This window comes from Mus caroli, chromosome 15 (assembly GCF_900094665.2).
Source record: "Mus caroli chromosome 15, CAROLI_EIJ_v1.1, whole genome shotgun sequence".
Taxonomy (NCBI): Eukaryota; Metazoa; Chordata; class Mammalia; order Rodentia; family Muridae; genus Mus; species Mus caroli.
Window position 1 is genome coordinate 79,408,282 of NC_034584.1, and position 19,806 is coordinate 79,428,087.

The 19,806-nt window shown below is 43.2% G+C and overlaps 1 protein-coding gene and 1 non-coding gene across 2 annotated transcripts in view; one reads left to right on the plus strand and one right to left on the minus strand.

Moving 5' to 3' along the window:
* The window catches only part of Atxn10 (ataxin 10), a 124,922-nt gene that overhangs the window by 81,559 nt on the left and 23,557 nt on the right, over window positions 1–19,806 (plus strand). Inside the window, exon 10 of the mRNA XM_021183843.1 lies at window positions 18,224–18,287. Within this exon, the coding sequence (XP_021039502.1) occupies window positions 18,224–18,287 (64 nt within the window). The remainder of the gene's footprint in view (window positions 1–18,223; window positions 18,288–19,806) is intronic.
* LOC115029448 lies at window positions 12,567–12,702 on the minus strand. Its single transcript, XR_003835025.1, has one exon. It is a non-coding gene; the product is annotated as a small nucleolar RNA SNORA70 (small nucleolar RNA).

Genomic DNA, 19,806 nt, shown 5'->3' on the forward strand with positions numbered 1-19,806 from the left:
CTCTCTGTCTCTCTCTGTCTCTCTCTCTCTGTCTCTGTGTGTGTGTGTGTGTGTGTGTGTGTGTGTATTCCATGTATGACCACTTCAGATACCAACTACTGCTACCATGTGTTCCCTCGTGGTGTCGGTGATGCAGCCCAGAGCGTAGGACACACTAACTAAGCTGTCCTTACATTAGGCTTTTACTGGTAATTCTGAATCAGATTTTAAAAACTCCTTTGATAGGAAGAATTCTGTTTTGCTCAGCTTTTTATTTCCATGTATCACTTTGTACGTAATTTTTCCATTAAGTATAGCAAGTAGAACTCTTAAATAATATGCATTTTATTTGAATGATGGACAACATTGAGTTTGGATGATTTTGTATGTGTCTGTGCAATGTCATAAAAACCAGGAAGCTACTTTCAGATTTTGGAAAATGATGACTTGGGTTTTCCTGACCAGACTTCACTGTTACTCCTGAATGATGCTTGAGACTACTGAGATAGGCCAGCCTCCAGGACAAGTTTGTCAGGGTTCCTATGTTCCAGATACCCTATAATTACGGAGATTATCTGGCAGTGTAAAGTGCTGTTTGGTTTTTGTTATTCAGTTGTTACCATAGCTGGAGTCGGGTGGGTGTTTAAACCCTTTTGAACTCAAGATTCTTTTATGATGATGGAATATTTCATGTTTTAATACCCAGTATAGAATGTATGCTCAAGTATTTTACCAGGTATGTGTTTTTTTACAGGTTCATATAATATATAAAATGCATTTCTGTTCCAAGAAAAATATAACTGGTAAACAATTGGGAAAGGGCTTGCATATTTTCCTTTATTACCCTGTCTGATGAGTAATGCTTTCAGTTATGCTCACTTCACGTTTAACCAGGCTAGGGTTTAGTCTTGGTTAGGGCTGCTTTCCTTATGAGCACAGGAACGGCCAATCTTGTGCCCTGCCTGTCTTCCAGGTGCAGTCTTTGCATTGTTTCCAGATCATGGGGCTTAATGTAAGGTCAGAGTTTCTTGGGAAAGCAGATTTTGGATTAGCTATGTCTGTGCACTTGCACACACCCCTGCACACCTGCCTGTGCACTTAAGCTGGAGTCACTTGCTAGAGTCATGCTTTGATTTCAAGATGCAAAGAAGACTTGAGATTCTGCCTTAGAACCTAAAAGTGTGAGGTCAGACTGAGTGCACTGTCCCGGCAGTTATTGCTTTCTAGAGCACAAGGTCTGGGAAAGAGCTGGGTTATCGTGAGTGTCTCATGCAGGGGCTGTCTTTGTAAATATAGATTTCTCTGTGTTAAGTGGTCCTGAAAAAGATTGTGTGGCTTTTAAAATATAAATTATTTTCTAGCTCTTTCTAGAAAAACGTTGGCAACCCCTGACAATTTAATTAAAAAAAAAAAAAACTGTTCGAATCTAAGTTTGATCACACCTATAGAACTTGGCTATCTTCTGTAAGCTGAGTGTGTAGCTGTGTGTGAATATATGTTACATGCTTATTGTGTGTGCCATGCTGTTTCTCAGGTTCAGGAAGAACTCTAGACACAATAGACATAATACCTGTCCTTGTGAAACTTGAAGCCAGTAATACGTTCTGTGATGATAGTAACCGTAATGAAGAGTAGGGAAATTGATATTTATTTATATAGTGTTCTGCTTACACGTATGCCTACACACCAGAAGAGGGCACCACATCTCATTATAGGTGGTTGTGAGCCACCATATGATTGCTAGGAATTGAACTCAGGACCTCTGGAAGATTAGCCAATACTCTCAACCTCTGAGCCATCTCTCCAGCCCCCAGAAATTAACATTTATAAAAGTAATACTTAGTACATTCTTTGCCATAGGCACTGATCAGCAAATATTTTCTGAATGATGTTGGTGTGAGTCCATGTTTGCTCCCCTCACTGGAAGAGTGAGTGCCTAGAAATAACAGGGAATATCTCTGGTGCATTAGTCCTACACAGCGAAGAGCTTATGTGAAATTCTGATTCACCTCGAGTGCATGATCCATGTGCCCTCAGTCTCTGGCCCAAGCAATGCAAGAGTTACTGCCTGTTCCTGTAGAGATGGTTCAGAAGCGCTGTGCTCGCTCTCACCAAGTAAATACTCTGGTGAGCCAGACTCCATTCCTGCAGCTTTGTGCTCACCCTTTCTTTCCCATTAGACAATAGGCTCGATTAACAATCCTGTGTATCATCATGTGGTGGGCAGAATATGTGAGAATATTAGGACCAAGTTAGGTTCCTATTCTTTGAAGTTGTGATTATGTTTTAGGAATGAAGAGTAACATTTGAAATTGTGGGACTAGCTGGGCATTGTTGATGCACGCCTTCAATCCCAGCACTCTGGAGACAGAGGCAGATCAGTCTCTGAGTTTGAGGCCAGCCTTGTATACAGAATGAGTTCCAGGACAGCCACGGATGCATAGAAAAACCCCATCTCAAAAAAACAAAAGAGGAAGAAAGAAATTGTGGAATCAATTCTTATAACTCAAAGGAGTTCTAAGGCCTGTTTTGGAGATGGGTAAGTGTCACGGTATGAGAGTCTGGTTAAACTGAGCTCTGCATCAAAGCTGCTAGGGCCTGCGTGTCTTGGTGCCTGCTCATGTCTGGGATGATGTTGAGAAAGATGTAGGTGAATGTACTGAACTAGAGGCACAGGACCAAAAAGATGACCTGGGAGAAAGTTTTTTTTTTTAAAGTTATAGGTTTTTAATTTTATTTACTATTACTGTATGTGATGTGCGCACAGTCACGTATGTAGGCATGTATGTGCCATAGGGAGTGTGTGAAGGTCAGTGGACAACTTCTAGGAGTCAAATCTCTTCTCCATGTTGTTGAAACATGGCCTCTGTTGTTTCTGGGTATTCCAGGCTGGTGGGGCTTTTCTCTTGTCCCCACCTCCCATTTTCCTGGGATTACAGATGTAGTGACTTCATCTGGCTTTTGTGGGTTTGCGGGATCCAACTGTGGTGTCAGGATTCTTTGGCAAGTTACAAGGCCCATTCTTGAGACCCACAAGCTGCTCCTTTTCTTTTTTTAAGGTCCACTGGACACGTGTATGCATGTGTGTCTATCTATTTGGGTGCCTGTAGCAGTCAAAGAGGGTGTTGGGTCCCCTGAAGCTGGAGTTACAGGTAGTTGTAAGTCCTGGAGTGATTGCTGGGACCCGAGCTCAAGCTTTCTGCAAGGGCTCTTACCTGCTGAGCTGTGGGTGGAAATGTAAAGCTGTTGAGCTATACATTTACCCAGGGCACTCTCCAGTTCTTCTCATATTTCAGAATATAATTCAGCTAGAAAATGGAGTAGAAGAAAGGGGCTGTGTAGTGTTCCTGTTTGTTTTTCAAAGAGAGGAATCTCCACAGCTGGTAGCAAGACTGGACTTGATGTGTCAGATTGAGTGACCATCTTGTAGTGAGGGACAATAAGGTCTTCAGATGGCTGCCCAAATCACATCTAGTGTGAAACACCTAATACCCCATAGACATGGGCAGGATAGTTAGTGATATAAAAATTAGGGGTTGAATTCTAAAGCTGAGGTCTGTGATCCAGTAAAGATATGACAGAATCCGTAGGCCCTTTTTCAAAGCACAAGAGAAAACTACCTGTAGTGTATTTGAGAACATTATCTCAGGCACACGTTCACACATCCACAAACACACATGAAAGAATCAAGGCTACAGTCCAGAAAACCGGAGCCTGAATGAGAAAAGGCAGCCAATAGACACCAATATCAGGATGACATAAATGTTGAAATTACTGACAGAGGCTGTGACTTGGCATCGCAGGGAAGCTTCAACAAACACAATTAAGGACAGGCTTGAAAGAAATGAAGGAGATAGATCTCCCCAGAGTAGAGGATACAAGTTTTCCTATGCCGAATGGCAACGTTAGGACCAAAACAGGAAACACAGTGAGAGAAAGATAAAAACTCCAGGTCATGACTCAGTAGTTAGGCCACAGTACCAACAGAACAAACAGCCAGTGAATGTGAGGACAGAATAAAATCGCCCAGTATGGAAACAGACAGTAAATGTAAATTAGGAAAAGACTAATGAGCCCCTTGAACACATGAGACTCTAGTGTTTATCATATGCTTTCAGATTCTTCACCAAGAGGGAAACAAGGGCTGGATGGTAGGTAATTCAAAGAATACATTTCAGCCATGTAACAGACAGAACCCTTCAGCTGGAGGAGGGTCAGGACTGGTCACGACTCCTTGGCAATAGCTGCAGAGTAGTAAATGACTCAACCCTGAAATGTTTGGAGACCAATGACCCACCCATCCTGTTAAAACAAGAAGGGATTGGCTACCAGCCTTTTACTCTGTGTGACTAAGCCCTGCTCCCTTCCCTTAGCCCACGTTGCATCAACTAGCCTTCCAATTAAAGTATAAAAAGGTAAGGTTTTCAGTAAGCCTGTTTGTCAGATTCCCTTCACTGTAACTAAGACTTGACGTAATCACATTATGAACAGAAAAAGATTATTTTGATTCACACTTTTAGAAGTTTCAGCCTGTGGTATAATTGGCTCTGCCACTTTAGGCTTGTGATGGTGGTCAACAAGCAAAAAATAAAAAAGAGATTGCAGTCCCCTTTAAATAACATGTCCCCCGTGATCTGAAGCCTGTCTCGGTGTCCCAACTTTAAAAGGTTCAATTTCTCAGTGGTGCCAGGCTGAGAATCAACCTTTAACACATGGGACTTTGGAGTTACTGATCTAAGCTGTAGTGACATTGTTTTGCTAAACAGCAATTGTATGGGGTACAGACAGACAGACAGACACACACACACACACACACTGCTGAAATTAGTCCTTATAGCCTTCCAAGAATCATAGGTATGAACATTCACAATTAGTCAAAAACTAGAAGCAATCAAAATGTCTCTCATTGAAGGAATGAGTCAGCACGTGGCACATTCATAATGTGGAGTAATTAATACACAAGAGTGTCAGAAAGGAGTTACCAGGATGTCCTCAGTGTGTCCTCTGAAAGAAACCAGACACAGAAAGTCTCAGAAGAGGCTGAGGTAAGATGAGGCGGTAGAGCTTTGAGTGGTGCTTACTGCTTTGTCAGCTAGGAGGGGTTCCAGGGCCTCTGCGTGCCGCTGGGTTTCCTACGCTGCCGTGAGTAGAGGAACAGATGCATGCAGAGCAGTACACACATGCCGCGTACATCAGTGCACGGGAGCAAATTACAATTCAAGCGATGGTGTATATGTGTTTTTGTTTTAACATAAACTGGCGTGGACCATCGGTATAGAACAGACTGGAAAAGTTGTGGGTCTGACTTTCAAGATAATCTCTGTGATGGAGCCTGGTATGAATGGATTGGTGTGCTGTTTGTATTCTTGTCTCCTTCATGTCTTGTCGAGGGCCTTATCTCTCTATCCCTACTCTCCCACCACCACACACACTTCTTGACTTTGGTAAATGTAATAAATGTTCCTAGTGTGTCCTTTAGTCTTTTTTGGGGGGGTATAGACTATAGAGTTTATTCAGGGAATGGGGAAGGGAGTTAAGAGGGTAGTAGAGGCGGGGGGGGGGGCAGGCCATGAGCATGTGGAGAGGGGGAAGGGAAGCAGAGAAAGATTCCTCCCTCCCTCCCTCCCTTTCCCCCTTCCTTTTCTTAAAAGAACTTAGGTGGAAAAGATCTGAGAAAAATTAGGGGAGGGGAATACATGTTCAAAATCTGTTTTAAGGATTTTTTTTAAATAAAAAATGTTTTAAAAAAGAAAAAAAAAAAGGATTTCTGACTTTTAGATGTCAGCACCAAAATGAGCCATGAAGAAAGATCCCTTATAAAATAACTAGATGTTCTGAGATAATGAAGGTCTCCTCCAGACACTGAGAAAATTCTAAAGACTTCCTTCTTGTTGTTCAGGACTGGAAAGTTTAGAACTTTAGAGCTCTTCTTGGCTCCCCTGAGACTGCTGTTGTGCCCTCCTATGGGCAGATGCCTCCCACAGCAGCTAAGCCTTCTACTTTCTCCACTATGGATGGATGGATGGATGTGATATACACACATACACGTACACGCACCAGCTTCTTTTTTAAACACTTTATTTATTTATTTAGCATGCACCCGAGCGCCAGAAGACGGCATCAGATCCCATTATAAATGGTTGTGAGCTACCATGTGATTGCTGGGGATTTGAACTCAGGACCTCTAGAAGAACAGTCAGTGCTCTTAACAGCTGAGCCATCTCTCCAGCCTGGTTTTCAGTATATTTCACCTGTCTCAGGGGAGCCAAGAAGAGCTCTGAAGTTCTAAACTCTCCAGTCTTGAACAACAAGAAGGAAGTCTATAGAATTTTCTCAGTGTCTGGAGGAGACTTTCATCATCTCAGAACATCTAGTTATTTTATATTGTTTTAGCCATCCTCTCTGCCCCTCGCCCTCCCTAATTTTTTTTTTAATGTTTGAGACAGAGCTTTACTATAAAGTGCACACTAGCTTTGTGTGTCCATGTCTGCCTATCTTTGGAATGCCAGGATTACAGGCATTACACTATCATACCTGCCATTGTGTTTTCTGGAGATGAGAAATAATTTCACGGAGTTGGAAAAAATTGAGAGAATAAAGTTACACTTAAACAGACATGAGTTTTGCCAGTCACTAAGCTGTGTGGCTTTGTACTAGTTAAGCGATCCAAGTCTCCTGCTCCTTCTCTGCTGGATGGGGATGCTGCCTTGCATACCTGTCTGAGAATCAGATACTGGCATAGATAGAGCTCATCATCGTGCCACCATTTGTAGAGGAACTAGTAGCTTCTGAACTGCATCTCTCTGGTGTGTGGACCTAACCTCAGTAACAGGCAGGCACTTCGAGGTTGTCCCATTTGATGGTGGCAGCCACATGATTCCCCTAGAAGTGTCTGCGAGCTTTTCTATAAGAGAAGACATACATTTGGTTTTCCCCAGCTTTCCCATTAACCTTATCCCTTGCCGTGTCCAGAGGACCCTCAGTGTAGAATAATCCCCCAGACAAATGTCCTGTCCACACACATGTGAGATGCTTGTTCCCATCTAGTGTGGCAGATTCCTAGATGATCCAGAATGCCAGTCCTCCAGTGGATATTAACACCACAGATAAATAAGTTGAGCACCAGGCTCCAAGACTTAGTTATTAAAGGCCAGAGCTCAGCAGATATTGCAACAGAAAATTGAGATTCTGACCATGGGTTAAAAATTAAAGACCAAACACGTTCAGGACCGAATGCTGTTTGTCCAGGCACTGAAGTGTAGCGTTGTAGGTGAGGCATTATGGGTGGGAATTGCACCTTAAGCAGGCAAGGTGGAGTGCGTATTTTTACAGGCTCACTGTGTAGGTTGTTTTTCATCTCAGTGGAGCTGTGCCTTTTTAGCACAGTTGTGCCAGAACAACTCAGAGCTGCATGCTTTCTCAGCCACTGCCGTGGTTTCCCATCCCTTTTTGTGTTAAGCTTTCTCAAGTCATATCTTGTGGCTGGGAAGCTGCATCTAGGTGGAGTGGAGGTTTAAGTAGTGTGTACTCAAGTGCATTAAAGAAGTGTTTTTCTATTTCATATTTTCTTCTGCTTCAAATCAGAGGGCTTTCATGTAAAGTTCTTTAAACATGTCACTGGCCATCTCTGATGGTTTACTTTATTAAACTGCCTTTAAGAAATGACAGTCCTAGAAAGCCAACACTAATGAATCAACAGGTTTAAACTTTTCTTCAAAGAATACAACAGAATGCCATAAGTAAAAGTATAACTACGAATGATTATATTGATGCCTTTCACTTATGGTACCTTCTAGAAGCTGGGTGTTGTCCTAGGCTGTTTTCTCATCATTTGACTCGGGCAGCCTCCGGTTGGGATGGAACTTTTGGTTTTGTTTGTTTCCCTGACTTTCGAGTGAGAGGCAGGTCATCATCCCTCGAAGCTGTACAGATGACAGTGCCAGTCTCCCCTCCCTGTCCTTTCCTGCCATGGCTCCTTGGTTAAGAGAAGGTCCACGAAGCAAAAGGCTAAGGCAGAGCCCCTCCTGTGGACTCTAGTGCTGAAATCCAAATCCCTGGCGCATGCCTTTGACATCTAGTTTGAAGTGTCTGCTTGGTTTGTAACTGGGGAAGGTGTCAGCAGACACCTTTTGTAGGGATGCACTGAGTGAGCGTTCTTTCTTCAAATGCTGCCCGAGTTCCCGCCTCTGCATAGTCGCCTCATTTAAGACCAGTTGGGTAGTGGGTGTGATGTGTTTGTTGGGTTATTTTTAGGTCTTGTGTTTAGAAGTAAAGTCTTTAAACAGTCTAAAAATAGTCTTTAAAACTAGCTGACTTCATTCATCATTTAAGTAAAGCATACCAGATGGTGGAAGGTTTTGTGAGAAAATTGTCTAAATTCTTGTGCAGTTGTTTATTTAAAAAAAAAAAAAAAGGTAAGGGGCAATTTACCACTGGGCATCACAGATATAAAGATGCTTGTCTTTATTACTGTCTTTGGTATATAGTGAGCTTCTTGGAATTTAGTAGCTGAACTTAGAAAATATTTCTCATTAATCATGGGGTCAACTTTCTTAAAACTGCAACCCTTTAATACAGTTCCTCATATTGTGGTGACCCCAACCATAAATTATTTTTGTTACTACTTGATAACTGTAATTTTGCTACTGTTAAGAGATTTAATGTAAATATTTGATATGCAGGGTATCTGATATGCACCCCCTATGGAAAAGTTGTTTGACACTCCCCCAAGGGGTCTTGGCCCACAGGTTGGGAACTGCTATTCTAGCTGCCCAAGAACACAGCTATATTTTTGAAGAGCTACTGCGGTTTGCATAACAACTGACTTACTCAGTTGTGTGCTGCAGTGTGCTGTGGCGTGCTGCAGTGTTCTGTGGTGTACTGCAATGTGCTGAGGCGTGCTGCGGTGTGCTATAGCGCTTCAGTGTGCTGAGGTGTGCTGCGGTGGGTTGTTTTTCACACTTTCTCCGCACATGCTTTCCTTCCCTGGCAGTTTCCTGGGTGAGGAGGGTTACTTGAGGGATGAGGTCTCAGAGACCTGTCCCTTGCAGTGTGCCATGCAGTTCTTGAGGAGCTTTCTGTGCCACTCTCTCCCCACGACATGTTGGGTATGTACTCGTCCATCTTCCCTGTCTTCATAGTTAGTACTCTGTTGATCCAGCCTTGCTCAGTTTCAACGCCCTCTATGGATGACCCTGGCATATGTCAATTGGTCAGAGCTTTTATTGTTAAAGCCTTTATTTCCAGAAACATTTAGTTCAGAAAACCTAAGTTGGTGGAAAAATGTTCAGTCTTTCTAATAACACAAGGCCAAGTAATTCACTGTTCAGTAAAGTTTTTATTAAAATGTAATTATGGGTATAGCAGTATGTCATTAGGAATCATTTTATTGCTGTGTTCCTTGAGCAGAAATAAAGAATTACGTTTCCCCCTAGGTCCATGATTTAGCTAGTCTAAGGTTCTTGGCCGCTTTAGCAGTGTGAGGTATGGGTTCCTCTCATGGAGTGGGCTTTGAACACAAGCAAAAAGTCAGTTACTGCCAGGACACTTGTGCTGCTGGTGCACCAGTCTATCTTGCAGGACACTTGTGCTGCCGGTGCGCCAGTCTATCTTGCAGGACACTTGTGCTGCCGGTGCGCCAGTCTATCTTGCAGGACACNGGACACTTGTGCTGCCGGTGCGCCAGTCTATCTTGCAGGACACTTGTGCTGCCGGTGCGCCAGTCTATCTTGCAGGACACTTGTGCTGCCGGTGCTCCAGTCTATCTTGCAGGCGGGTCAGGGTGCTACTGAGTGTGTAGAGTGCTCTCCAGCACTGAATTCTAGTTGGTCGGGATACTGCTCCTCAGTGAGGCAGGCACCAGCTTGACTTCTCCATGTTCCATGACATAAGTAAATGTTGTTTTCAGCAGTTGGGCCTTGCCATCGGGTTGTACAGAGCAACTGATAGATAGCCTGTGACATTTGGCAGGGTGGGGATCCCATGAAACCCTTTAGCCAATGACTCAGTGAGATGTAAGTCATTCCTGCCAGTGAACGTTTTACTTGGTGGCATAGGATGTTTACTTGAGGCATTGTCTTCACTATTATTTGGTGACACCATTTGTTATGTCTTCAGTGGTGGATGCCACAGTCACACATGCAGCAGATCTCATGAGGACAGTTGATTGGTGGATGTGCAGAGGCTCCCTCTGAGGGAGGGTGGGAAGGGAGAGAGGGCAGGAAGAGGAGGTACTGTCTTTTTCACGGGGGTATAGCTCATGCGCGTGGGGAGAATATTTGACTTTTCTCAGCAATGGAAATTATGTTGTGTTTGGGTAGCTATTGATGATGGGACCTGCTGTGTCTCTCCAGGTTACTGAACGTGGGCTTAGGGGTGAGGTTTCCCAGCACCTTTCTTTCTTGTATATTTTAGGACTCTTCTACAGTGGTGGGCTTCAGATGGCCTTCAGCATTAGTTGTCTCTCCCTGTAACCCCCCCCCCCTTTACCTGTCTCTCCTATCATAAAGACTTCTTAGCATCCAGCACAGTATAGCATTTTCTTCCGAGTGTCAGGGCATGAGCCACCAGTGCCCTTTAGCTACCTAGAATCTTGTTTACCCTCCCCATCCCCCAGAAGCAATTCCTGAGAGCCAGCCTGAGATCTTCTTCCTGTCCCTTTAGGTCTGGATCCAGGCCCACAGCCCTTTGTGTTCTGCTTCTGCAGCAGCTCCTCATGGGTACTCTGGGTGCTGTGCTTTCTTCTCTCCACGCAGTTCTCTAGGGTTAAATCTAAATAGAAAGCTGAGCATAGTGGCTCATAGATCAAATCCAACAATGGGGAAACGGAGACAAGAAGAGCATGCGTTCAGGGCCAAGCGGGGCTCATAAGGACATCCTGCTTTGGTGAGCAAAAAAATTACCTTAAATTGGGTTATTCCAATCTTGAGTGGTTTACTAGTTTCTATGGCTTTATATTGTCATAGACTCTCTGTTTTGTGTGTGTGTGTGTGTGTGTGTCCCAAATTCAGGCTTAACTGCTAGGACATGGATGGAAGTCTCAGCCCGAGAAACACTTCTGCATCGTAGACATTGCTCAGCCCTAAGCCCAGAGCTTCTGAGTGGGGTGGCTCTAGGTAGGGTGGCTCTGGGTGCTGGCATATGTTGGCATATCTGAGTGTTGGCATATTGGAACAAGCTGGGTTGCTGATGATGATGCTGGCCACAGAACACTTGTATTAGTCAGGGTTCTCTAGAGTCACAGAACTTATGGATAGTCTCTATATAGTAAAGGAATTTATTGATGACTTACAGTCTACAGTCCAATTCCCAACAATGGTTCAGTTGTAGCTGTGAATGGAAGTCTAAGGATCTAACAGTTGCTCAGTCCCACACGGCAAGCAGGCGAAAGAGTGAGAGTGAGACTCCCTTCTTCCATTCCTTTTATGGTCTCCAGCAGAAGGTGTAACCCAAATTAAAGGTGTGTGCCACCACACCTTTAATCCCAGATGACCCTGAACTTGGAGATCTCCCTGTCTTAATCTTCTGGAATCCATAGCCACTATGTCTCAAGATCTCCATACCGAGATCCAGGTCAGAAACTTCTATCTCCCAGCCTCCAGATTAGGGTCACTGGTGAGCCTTCCAATTCTGGATTGTAGTTCATTCCAAATATAGTCAAGTTGACAACCAGGAATAGCCACTACAACACACTTTAAGACCATCTTTCGAGTTTAGTTTCTTTGTTCTCTGAGTTCTTTGACTTTCTACTTCCATGCTGGCGATTGTCAGGTCAGGTTCACGCAGCCCTTTCTTTTTGCTGTACTCTCTGCTTCTGGTTGCTCTGTCTAAAGGCTTTTTATTGGTGTCTTGGTAGCTGACCCACCTTCATGGCTGGATCACAGTCATAGATGAGGTCACAGCGCACTTGTTTTCATTCTCTAAGAAGGTCCTCTGACAACCATCTAAAATGCCTTACCGATCACTCTACTAGATCATCCTGTTTCTTTCTTTCATAGGCATGAATTACCATACACTGTAATTATACTCACACCCTCCCTTTCTCATCTCTATTTTAGGTTGGAAATTGTTGTGAGGGTACAGGAGCGTAGGTGCATACATGGATGAGACCAGTCACAAAGATGTTTTGTCTTCTTCACACGAGGTTTTTTTTAAGCGAACTTGTTGCGAGATTTATTATTGAACACGATTTGGTAGGGTATAGGAGAGAACTCTTGAAGCCTTCAGGAGTGCAGGGCTCTCCACTTTCCAGAGGACCACGATTAGGGATATATTTGACACCACAGCCATCAGGAATGAGCCGCTTCTCAGCAACCATGTCTTCAAATTCATCTGCATTAAACTTGGTGAAGCCCCACTTCTTTGAGATGTGGATCTTCTGGCAGCCAGAGAACTTGAACTTGGCTCTTCGCAGAGCCTCAATCACATGTTCCTTATTCTGCAACTTGGTTCGGATGGACATGATGACCTTGCCAATGTGAACCCTGGCCACTGTGTCCTGGGGCTTCCCAAAGGCACCACGCATCCCTGTCTGGAGCCTAGATCAGGGACAGCATTGTGATCAGAGGCTTGATTACCAACTGCCAGAAAATTGTCTCCAAGGTCTCTTGAGGCAACCCATATAGATAATAGGCTACATACACCACCAAGGAGTTGGTGTTTGCAACCATTGCACACCAAAGTCCCCATGGGAAAAGGGGACTTGGTCGGCTTAATTAGCTGCACATTCACACAAGTTTTTAAAGCGAGTAGCTATCATCATCTGAAGGACACAAGACTATATGAAAATAGTTCTTGTCATAATTTTTGAAAGCACCAAACAGCAAGTAGATATGATTTCTGTGGTTTCGGCTTTAGTTGGATTTTGACAGCCTCTGGCTGTCAGTAGCTATGACCTAGAGAAGTTGGGAAATACTGTATCAGCGCAGAGCAAGAACCCTTTCGGGACAGCTGGCACTTTCGGTGATGGTCTTGTGGGGTATGTGGTACCTTTGATCACCCAAGGCCATGGAATGTCCTCCTTTGTGAAGAAGTTCAGTGCGTCGGGGTACTCTGCCTTCACTTCGATGGCTGTTCTGCCAGCACCAAGCTGCTCCTTTTATTTCTCCTCATCGATCAGTAGTGAAGAGTGGACATTTTGCCCCAGGATGCTCTAAAGTGGGTCAGAACAACACGTGTATCTCATTAACTCCAAAATCACATTGGCCTTAAGGCAAATAATATATTCCATTCTGATATACTCCTGTGAGAGGCCTAAATTCATTATCATCAAATGTCCACAGGAGACATTCCATATTTGAATATTAATTCTAACTCATTATCAAATTTCCAGGGAGTCACGAAAATCCAGAGATTACATTTCAAGTCCAAATACATTAAAGTTAAAGCATTTGTCCATGTGTATGAGGCTGGCTGAGGGTTACAGTAGTACTGGGCCCAAATTCCTTCCTGTAGAGCAGGCCTCCGATCCAACTCTGAAGCAGCTGATACTCCTGTCTGTAAACTCTATACACTATTGTTCCAGTGGACGTACCTTGCATGGCAGGCTCTGGTACTGTAGCAGGCAGGGTTAGCTGTAGGGATATCACTTACCTCAGCAGCCGACAAGCACCTTCTGGAACTATAAAACCTAGTCACAAGGAAGATTTCGTCCCTGATTTCTCTGCATCCTGCAATGAAGGTGCATTTGTGTCTTAGGGGCTTACCATGTAGTTCTGGTAAGCATCTAAGATCAGTGGCAATGGCCTGAATTGTTTCAGGGGCCTCTAGGGTCCAATTCATACGTAACACCTCATAGGTGGTATCCCAAACCTGGTATTGGGATTTTTATTTAACAACCCATGTCTCCTGACAAAATTGTTGTCCACCTGTGTACAGTATCTGTGTTCAAACTCCTAGTTTTAAAAATTATATTCTTACATTAGTTTGCAAAGATAGTGGGTTTCCTTAGGGATTTTTTTCATGTATACTTTGTTCTGGCTTGCCCACCCTCTCAGCCCACCTTCCCTTCCCTCCATCTCAATAGTACGACTTTGAAATCAAAAACCAGACCTGAACAATGGCAGCACCAGTCGACAAGGCAGCTTGGTTAAAATTACGTATATACAAGCAACACTAGATGCAGCAGGTTTTATGTATATGTTTATTGTGAGTGTGGTGTGTGTAAAACAATAATTAAAGAATAGGAGGCCATGAACTTTAGACTGAGTAGGACAGGGGTAGAGTGGGACATAGGTTGAGGAAGAAGGGGGAAGTATGTAACAAATTACAAAATCAAAACAAAACCAGACAACTCCTGTTAGCATCATCAGTCTTATGCTTTACTTATTTCCCTTCTGCTGCTGCTTCTGTCTCCATGGTGAGCTTTGAAGAACTTCTTACACCACTGTAGCTCTTCACAGTTTCCCTGAGCATCTCTGATCTTTAGAGATATCATCAGATTAACTCTTCCTACATCATTACTTGGGAGCACACAGTGTTTATACATTTTTCCTGTTGTTATGATCCACTTAAACATGGTTACTGAAGAGTTCATGACAGACGTCTGACACAGCCTCCTTCAGTTTAGTGAGTTTCCAGGAATGAGAGAAACCATGCATAGGGCTGAGCTTGGGTGGTATGTTTCTCTGCAGACTGGAATGAATTTGAATATGTCAGTGAGATCATTCCCTTGTCTGCATCATAATCTATGTTATAGTCTCAGTTTTTAAGGAAGCTGCCCAGTCCATGCAGGATGCACTGTGGAGACTGTTCAGTCTCTCTCGGTCATGTTACAGGACTGGTGGGGGGAGGATGTAAGTGACTTGTAACTCCCCTGTACTGCTCTGTTCCTCAATATAGAAACAACACAACACTGGCTTCATACATTCAGTGGCTAGCTTTAACTTGTCCTATTCTGTTGTAGCAGCTGTGTACAAAACATAGTTTCTTCCTTAAAGCACAGTGTATATATTGTGTGTGAATTAGTGTGATGCTGTTTATAAACAGGTTGCAACAAGTTAAAGATGTATGTATACTCTGAACTCTAGAACAACCACATGAGCAAAAGAGAGAGGGATTGTTATAGAGCCCTAGTGCCTGGAAGGAACTTAGTTTGAACAATACAGCAAAAACTGTCTGCAGAAACCAAACAAATGAAAATTTCTACAATGCCATTATAAAGCATGAAATTCTTAGGAATAAGATATATAAATACATTCATATCTATATATAAAATTCTTAGAAATACAAAAATGTATTTCTTATATATAAATATTATATATGTATGTGTGTGTGTCCTGAAAATCATAAAAAGTTACCAAGAGAAGTTGAGATTTAAAGAAAAACTCAACTTTGTAAGGATGTCATTTTTCTCCAAGATGTTATATGGCAGTTTCTTAGACTATACCGGTCTAAATATCATAGGATTTTTTAAAGTGAAAACCAGCTTTAGAATTTATTGGGAGAGACTTATATAAGATCCATTATCCAATATAAGAGCCATTATTGGTTGAACTTTGCTGTGTTGAAGTGCTGTATGTGATCTTATTTGGAAAAAGTCATTACAGATGTAATTAGCCAAGCTATTCTGAAGTTAAACTGGTTTAGGATGGGGCCCTAACTCAATGTGACTGGTGCCCTTATACAAAGGAGCACTTTGGATACAATCCACAAGTATAGGCCAAACATCACGTGAGATCTGCAAAGCAGAGATCTGCAAACCAAAAAGGACCCGCCAGTGGCCCAGAGAAGCCTGGAGCAGATTCTTTTCTACTGCTGCCCCCTTCCCCTCCAACTCCTTGCGACTGAAACAGGGAAAGTGGATGGCCATGTGTAAGCCACTGGCTCTGTGCTGCTTTGCTATAGTCGCACTGTCAGACTGAAAACTCATTGGGGATTGAACCAGGAGTCTGACCTTTGCTAGGAAAGTGCTGTGCCACACTGAGTTACAGCCCCAGCCCTGGGTCTTTTTTGGCATGAGATTGTGCTCTGTGAATCTGCCCAAAGATCTGTGTTATGAATGCTTTTACTAAGCACTGAGGTCTGACGGGAAAACTTCTGCCGCACCTTAGTATTGTGTGCTCTCTCACAGTAGCAAATCCGTCAGAATAACTGAGGCAGTTTCTTGCCAGCCATGTCTGTTCGTCAAGGAGCTTGCTCTCTTGTAGGGTGTGTATGCTCTGCGGCGTTCCTCCAGCATCACTTGTTCCAGTGGGACAGAAAGAGAACAGATGACCAGTTAGCTATCCTCTGTCTAGTTTCCAGGGCCCAGGTGTTTGTTTAAGCCAGGCTTACTGTCTAGTAGGGCAGCATTACCATGTAAAAAGAAAGTGTTGACTGAGCTTGGCTCCCCTAGAGAACAACCTGTGAGTCATTTATTATGGGTTTACAATCAGTTCCTAACATGTTAGGTAAAGAAACAAACAACTTCCTTCTTTTATGGAGTGCTAACAGAAGAAAACTCGTTAATTTCTTAATTGTTCTCCCTAGTCCCAGATAGTCACTCTACACATGTTACTGCAGCAATAAACCTGCGCGCTGTAATAACTAATTTTGTTGTCAGGCTTCTTGGGGAGGTGTTACATTTATGTCTTCTGTCCCAATGAGCTTCCCCCGTGTTCGTTCTTAAGTCTATAATTATGTATTTGTCGTCTGTGTCTAGAATAGTCCGTGTACATTGAAAATAGTCCATGGGTGTCTATAAAAAGTTTTCTGTAGCCTTGTGTAATGCAGCCCTGTGAGTGAGATGTTTACCTAGGAACCGTGAAGTTTAATAAATCTTTGGTTGACCTCTATAGCTTGTTTAAATTTCAGTATTTATCATGCGATTTCACTTCTATCAAAGAAATCTTGCCTACTTGATAGACCTTATAATTTTACTTTTTTTCCTTTAATGTTATTTTTTTATACTAAAGAAATCTTGAATAGTTTTTTATTCTTCTCTCACTGTTCAAAGGTTGGCAGCTTCGCCCCATGCAGAAGGAAAGTCTGTATTTGCCCTAATGAAAGTACTCTTGCTTCCTTGGGCTTTCAGAAGTGCCCACTCCTTGCTATAGTCAGCTAGCATCAGCATCATGGTCCTCAGCCAGTCTAGTCCATGGTCCCTGTTTCCTGTTTTCTTTAAAATAGACTTTTACATCCCCATTTTATTGATGAGAAAATTGAGTCTTCAAGGTTCCATAATGTGCCCAAAGTTGGGATCCTGGCCAGACTTCAGCTCCAGCTTGTGATCACCCCTGGTCCCCTGCTGACACCAGACAGCCCCTGCTTCTCACTGAGGGAGCATCTTAGACTGAGTTTTGTAGGTTCTTTCTATATTAGAATGCTAGTCCCTTGCAACTATATTACAAATCTGTATTATCCTACAGATGTTTTTCTCAGTTTTCACTTGTCTTGTCTTTTTTTATTTTTGGGGTTTTTTTGTTTTTTGTTTTTTGGGGGTTTTTTTGTTTGTTTGTTTTTTGAAACAGGGTTTCTCTGTGTAGCTGTGGCTGTCCTGGAACTCACTCTGTAGACCAGGCTGTCCTTGAACTCAGAAATCCACCTGCCTCTGCCTCCCGAGTGCTGGGATTAAAGGCTTGCACCACCACTGCCCGGCTCTTTTCTTTTTTAATGTTAAACATTAAAACCTTTCCTCTTTTGTTTATGGAGTCCTTAAAAGACAACATTAGAGTGCAATCTACTTCTGTTCTTTTTTAATATGGCTGCCAAAATGGCCTAACTGTCGTTAGGAAGGGTGAAAAGAATATAGTTATCTCTGTGCTCATATGTCTGATGTTTTTCGTTTTGTGTAGTGTGTGCACAAGTGTGGGTCGGCATGTGGAGGCCAGAGGGCAGCTTCCAGTTTACTCCATGGTGTGGCTGCCCACCTTGTTTTTGAGACGGGGTCTCGTTGACATGAAGCTCACCTAATGGCGAGGCTGACTTTTCTATCTCCACTGCTCTTGTGCTGGGATTTCAAGTGTGTACCTCTGTGTCTGTTTTGTGGTGTGTGCGTTCGTGTGTGTGCACTCGAGTGCTGTGCAAGGGGGGTTGTTGGTTTGTTTGTTTTTAAATATATGAGTTCTAGGGATGAAACTCATGTCTTTGTGGTTGCAAAACATACATTTTACTGACTGAGCCATCTGTCTAACCCCTGCATATCTGCCTTTATGTACTTCTGGGTTGTTAACAGGTGAAACCATATTATAATAATAAGGATATTAGGGAGGAGAAACGAGTCTCTATTCAATGATGCTGACCTGGTTGTCCGTCTTCTTTCCGTTAGGTGAATGAGCTGGATGGCATTCCTCTGATCCTGGACAGCAGCAACATCGATGACAACAACCCCTGTATCCTTGCACATGACCCACAACCAGGTGCTATAGCCTGGCTTGTCCCAGTCTCAGAGTTGGTTCAGTATATAAGATTGCTAGCTCATAGTATAAAGAGCTGATTTTCAAGGTAACAAGGACATCTGAAGACATCATGTGGCTAAGATGTGTGGCAGAGACAGCTCATCTTCCAAAGTGTGTGTTTGCTCCTTAGAATAAGCATCTGACATTAGACTTGTTTTGGGGGTAGAGATCTTAAACTCCTGTGAGTTAGCACTACTTTTACAAAGGTTTGACCACACAGAAGCAAGAGGAGCATTCTGTACCCTAGCAGTAAGAAATGCTCTCTGCCCATTAGTTTTCCTTATTAAGGACCCTGCCTGAAGTGGGATCTCTGCCCCTTCTTGAGTTATTTGTCCTCCGTGGATAGTGTTCTGCATGAGGCCTAGATTATTTCTTTAATGTCACGATGCCAAATAAAATAGTTTAGTACAATAATTAGTCAGGGACCAGGTGCACCCTCTTTAGGTTTGAAATGAAGTTTATTTAATTATTAGAACTTACATGGTGAGCCAGACTCTGTCCAACCCTTTGCTCTGAGTCCTGTGTGGCCTTGTGCTTTGTGTTCGCAGGAGAAGCCTTTACGGAGCTGAAAGTGGAGAGAGCAAGGCCTGTTAGAGAGTGAGGAGCCCAGCCTAGGATGGGTAGAGGAGGCTTAGCTGGATGCTTAGTGTTTGTGCTAAGACGCTGCCATGTGCCCTGTTTACATATAGCAATCTCATTTTAAAGAGCACAGTAACCGAGAGCTTCACACCGAGCTGACACACTGTTTGCGTTATCTACAGGCACTGCATAGTCTGCAGAGTAGAGTGGATGGTGTTTTAGCTGAAAGAAAAAGGAAAGGCAGAAGAGAAGTGTTTGCCTTTGTGGGGGCAGTAGAAGTTGCAAATGTCTTTCCCAATGAGAGAACCCTGTCATCCTGCAGGGCCTCTACTAACAGTTTACTCTCAGCTCCCTGGGTTGAGAGTGGAGAAGGGTTTTCTGCATAGGCGTGTGTCTTTACCAAAGACAAAGGGGAGCATTTGGGTGTGCTCTGGGGGGTCGTGCTCACAGCACTCACTAGTGGCTAATCTTATTGTGTGTTTCCATGCCATGTTACTTTATTCTGACAGCACATGAAGCAGATACCCTGCTACCCCCATTCCCTAGCACTGAGGTTACAGATGGTTTGTATTGAGCTATATTCATCACCATCATTAGATATGTAGTGTTGTAGACAGCAGGGGGACATGTCAGCTACACAGCTCACTTCTGCTTTCAAACCCAGTAAGTACATGCCTGACTTTGTATGTTTCTGTAAACTCTAGGACTCACAAATGCGAGAAAACCTGTCAGACTTGTCTTTCTGAAACTGACTTAATCTGTTTAATATGACTGTCTCCATTTACATCTTTTTTCTTGCAGAAAACCTGATTTCCTTATGGCTGAAAAATTCTCTCTCTCTCTCTCTCTCTCTCTCTCTCTCTCTCTCTCTCTC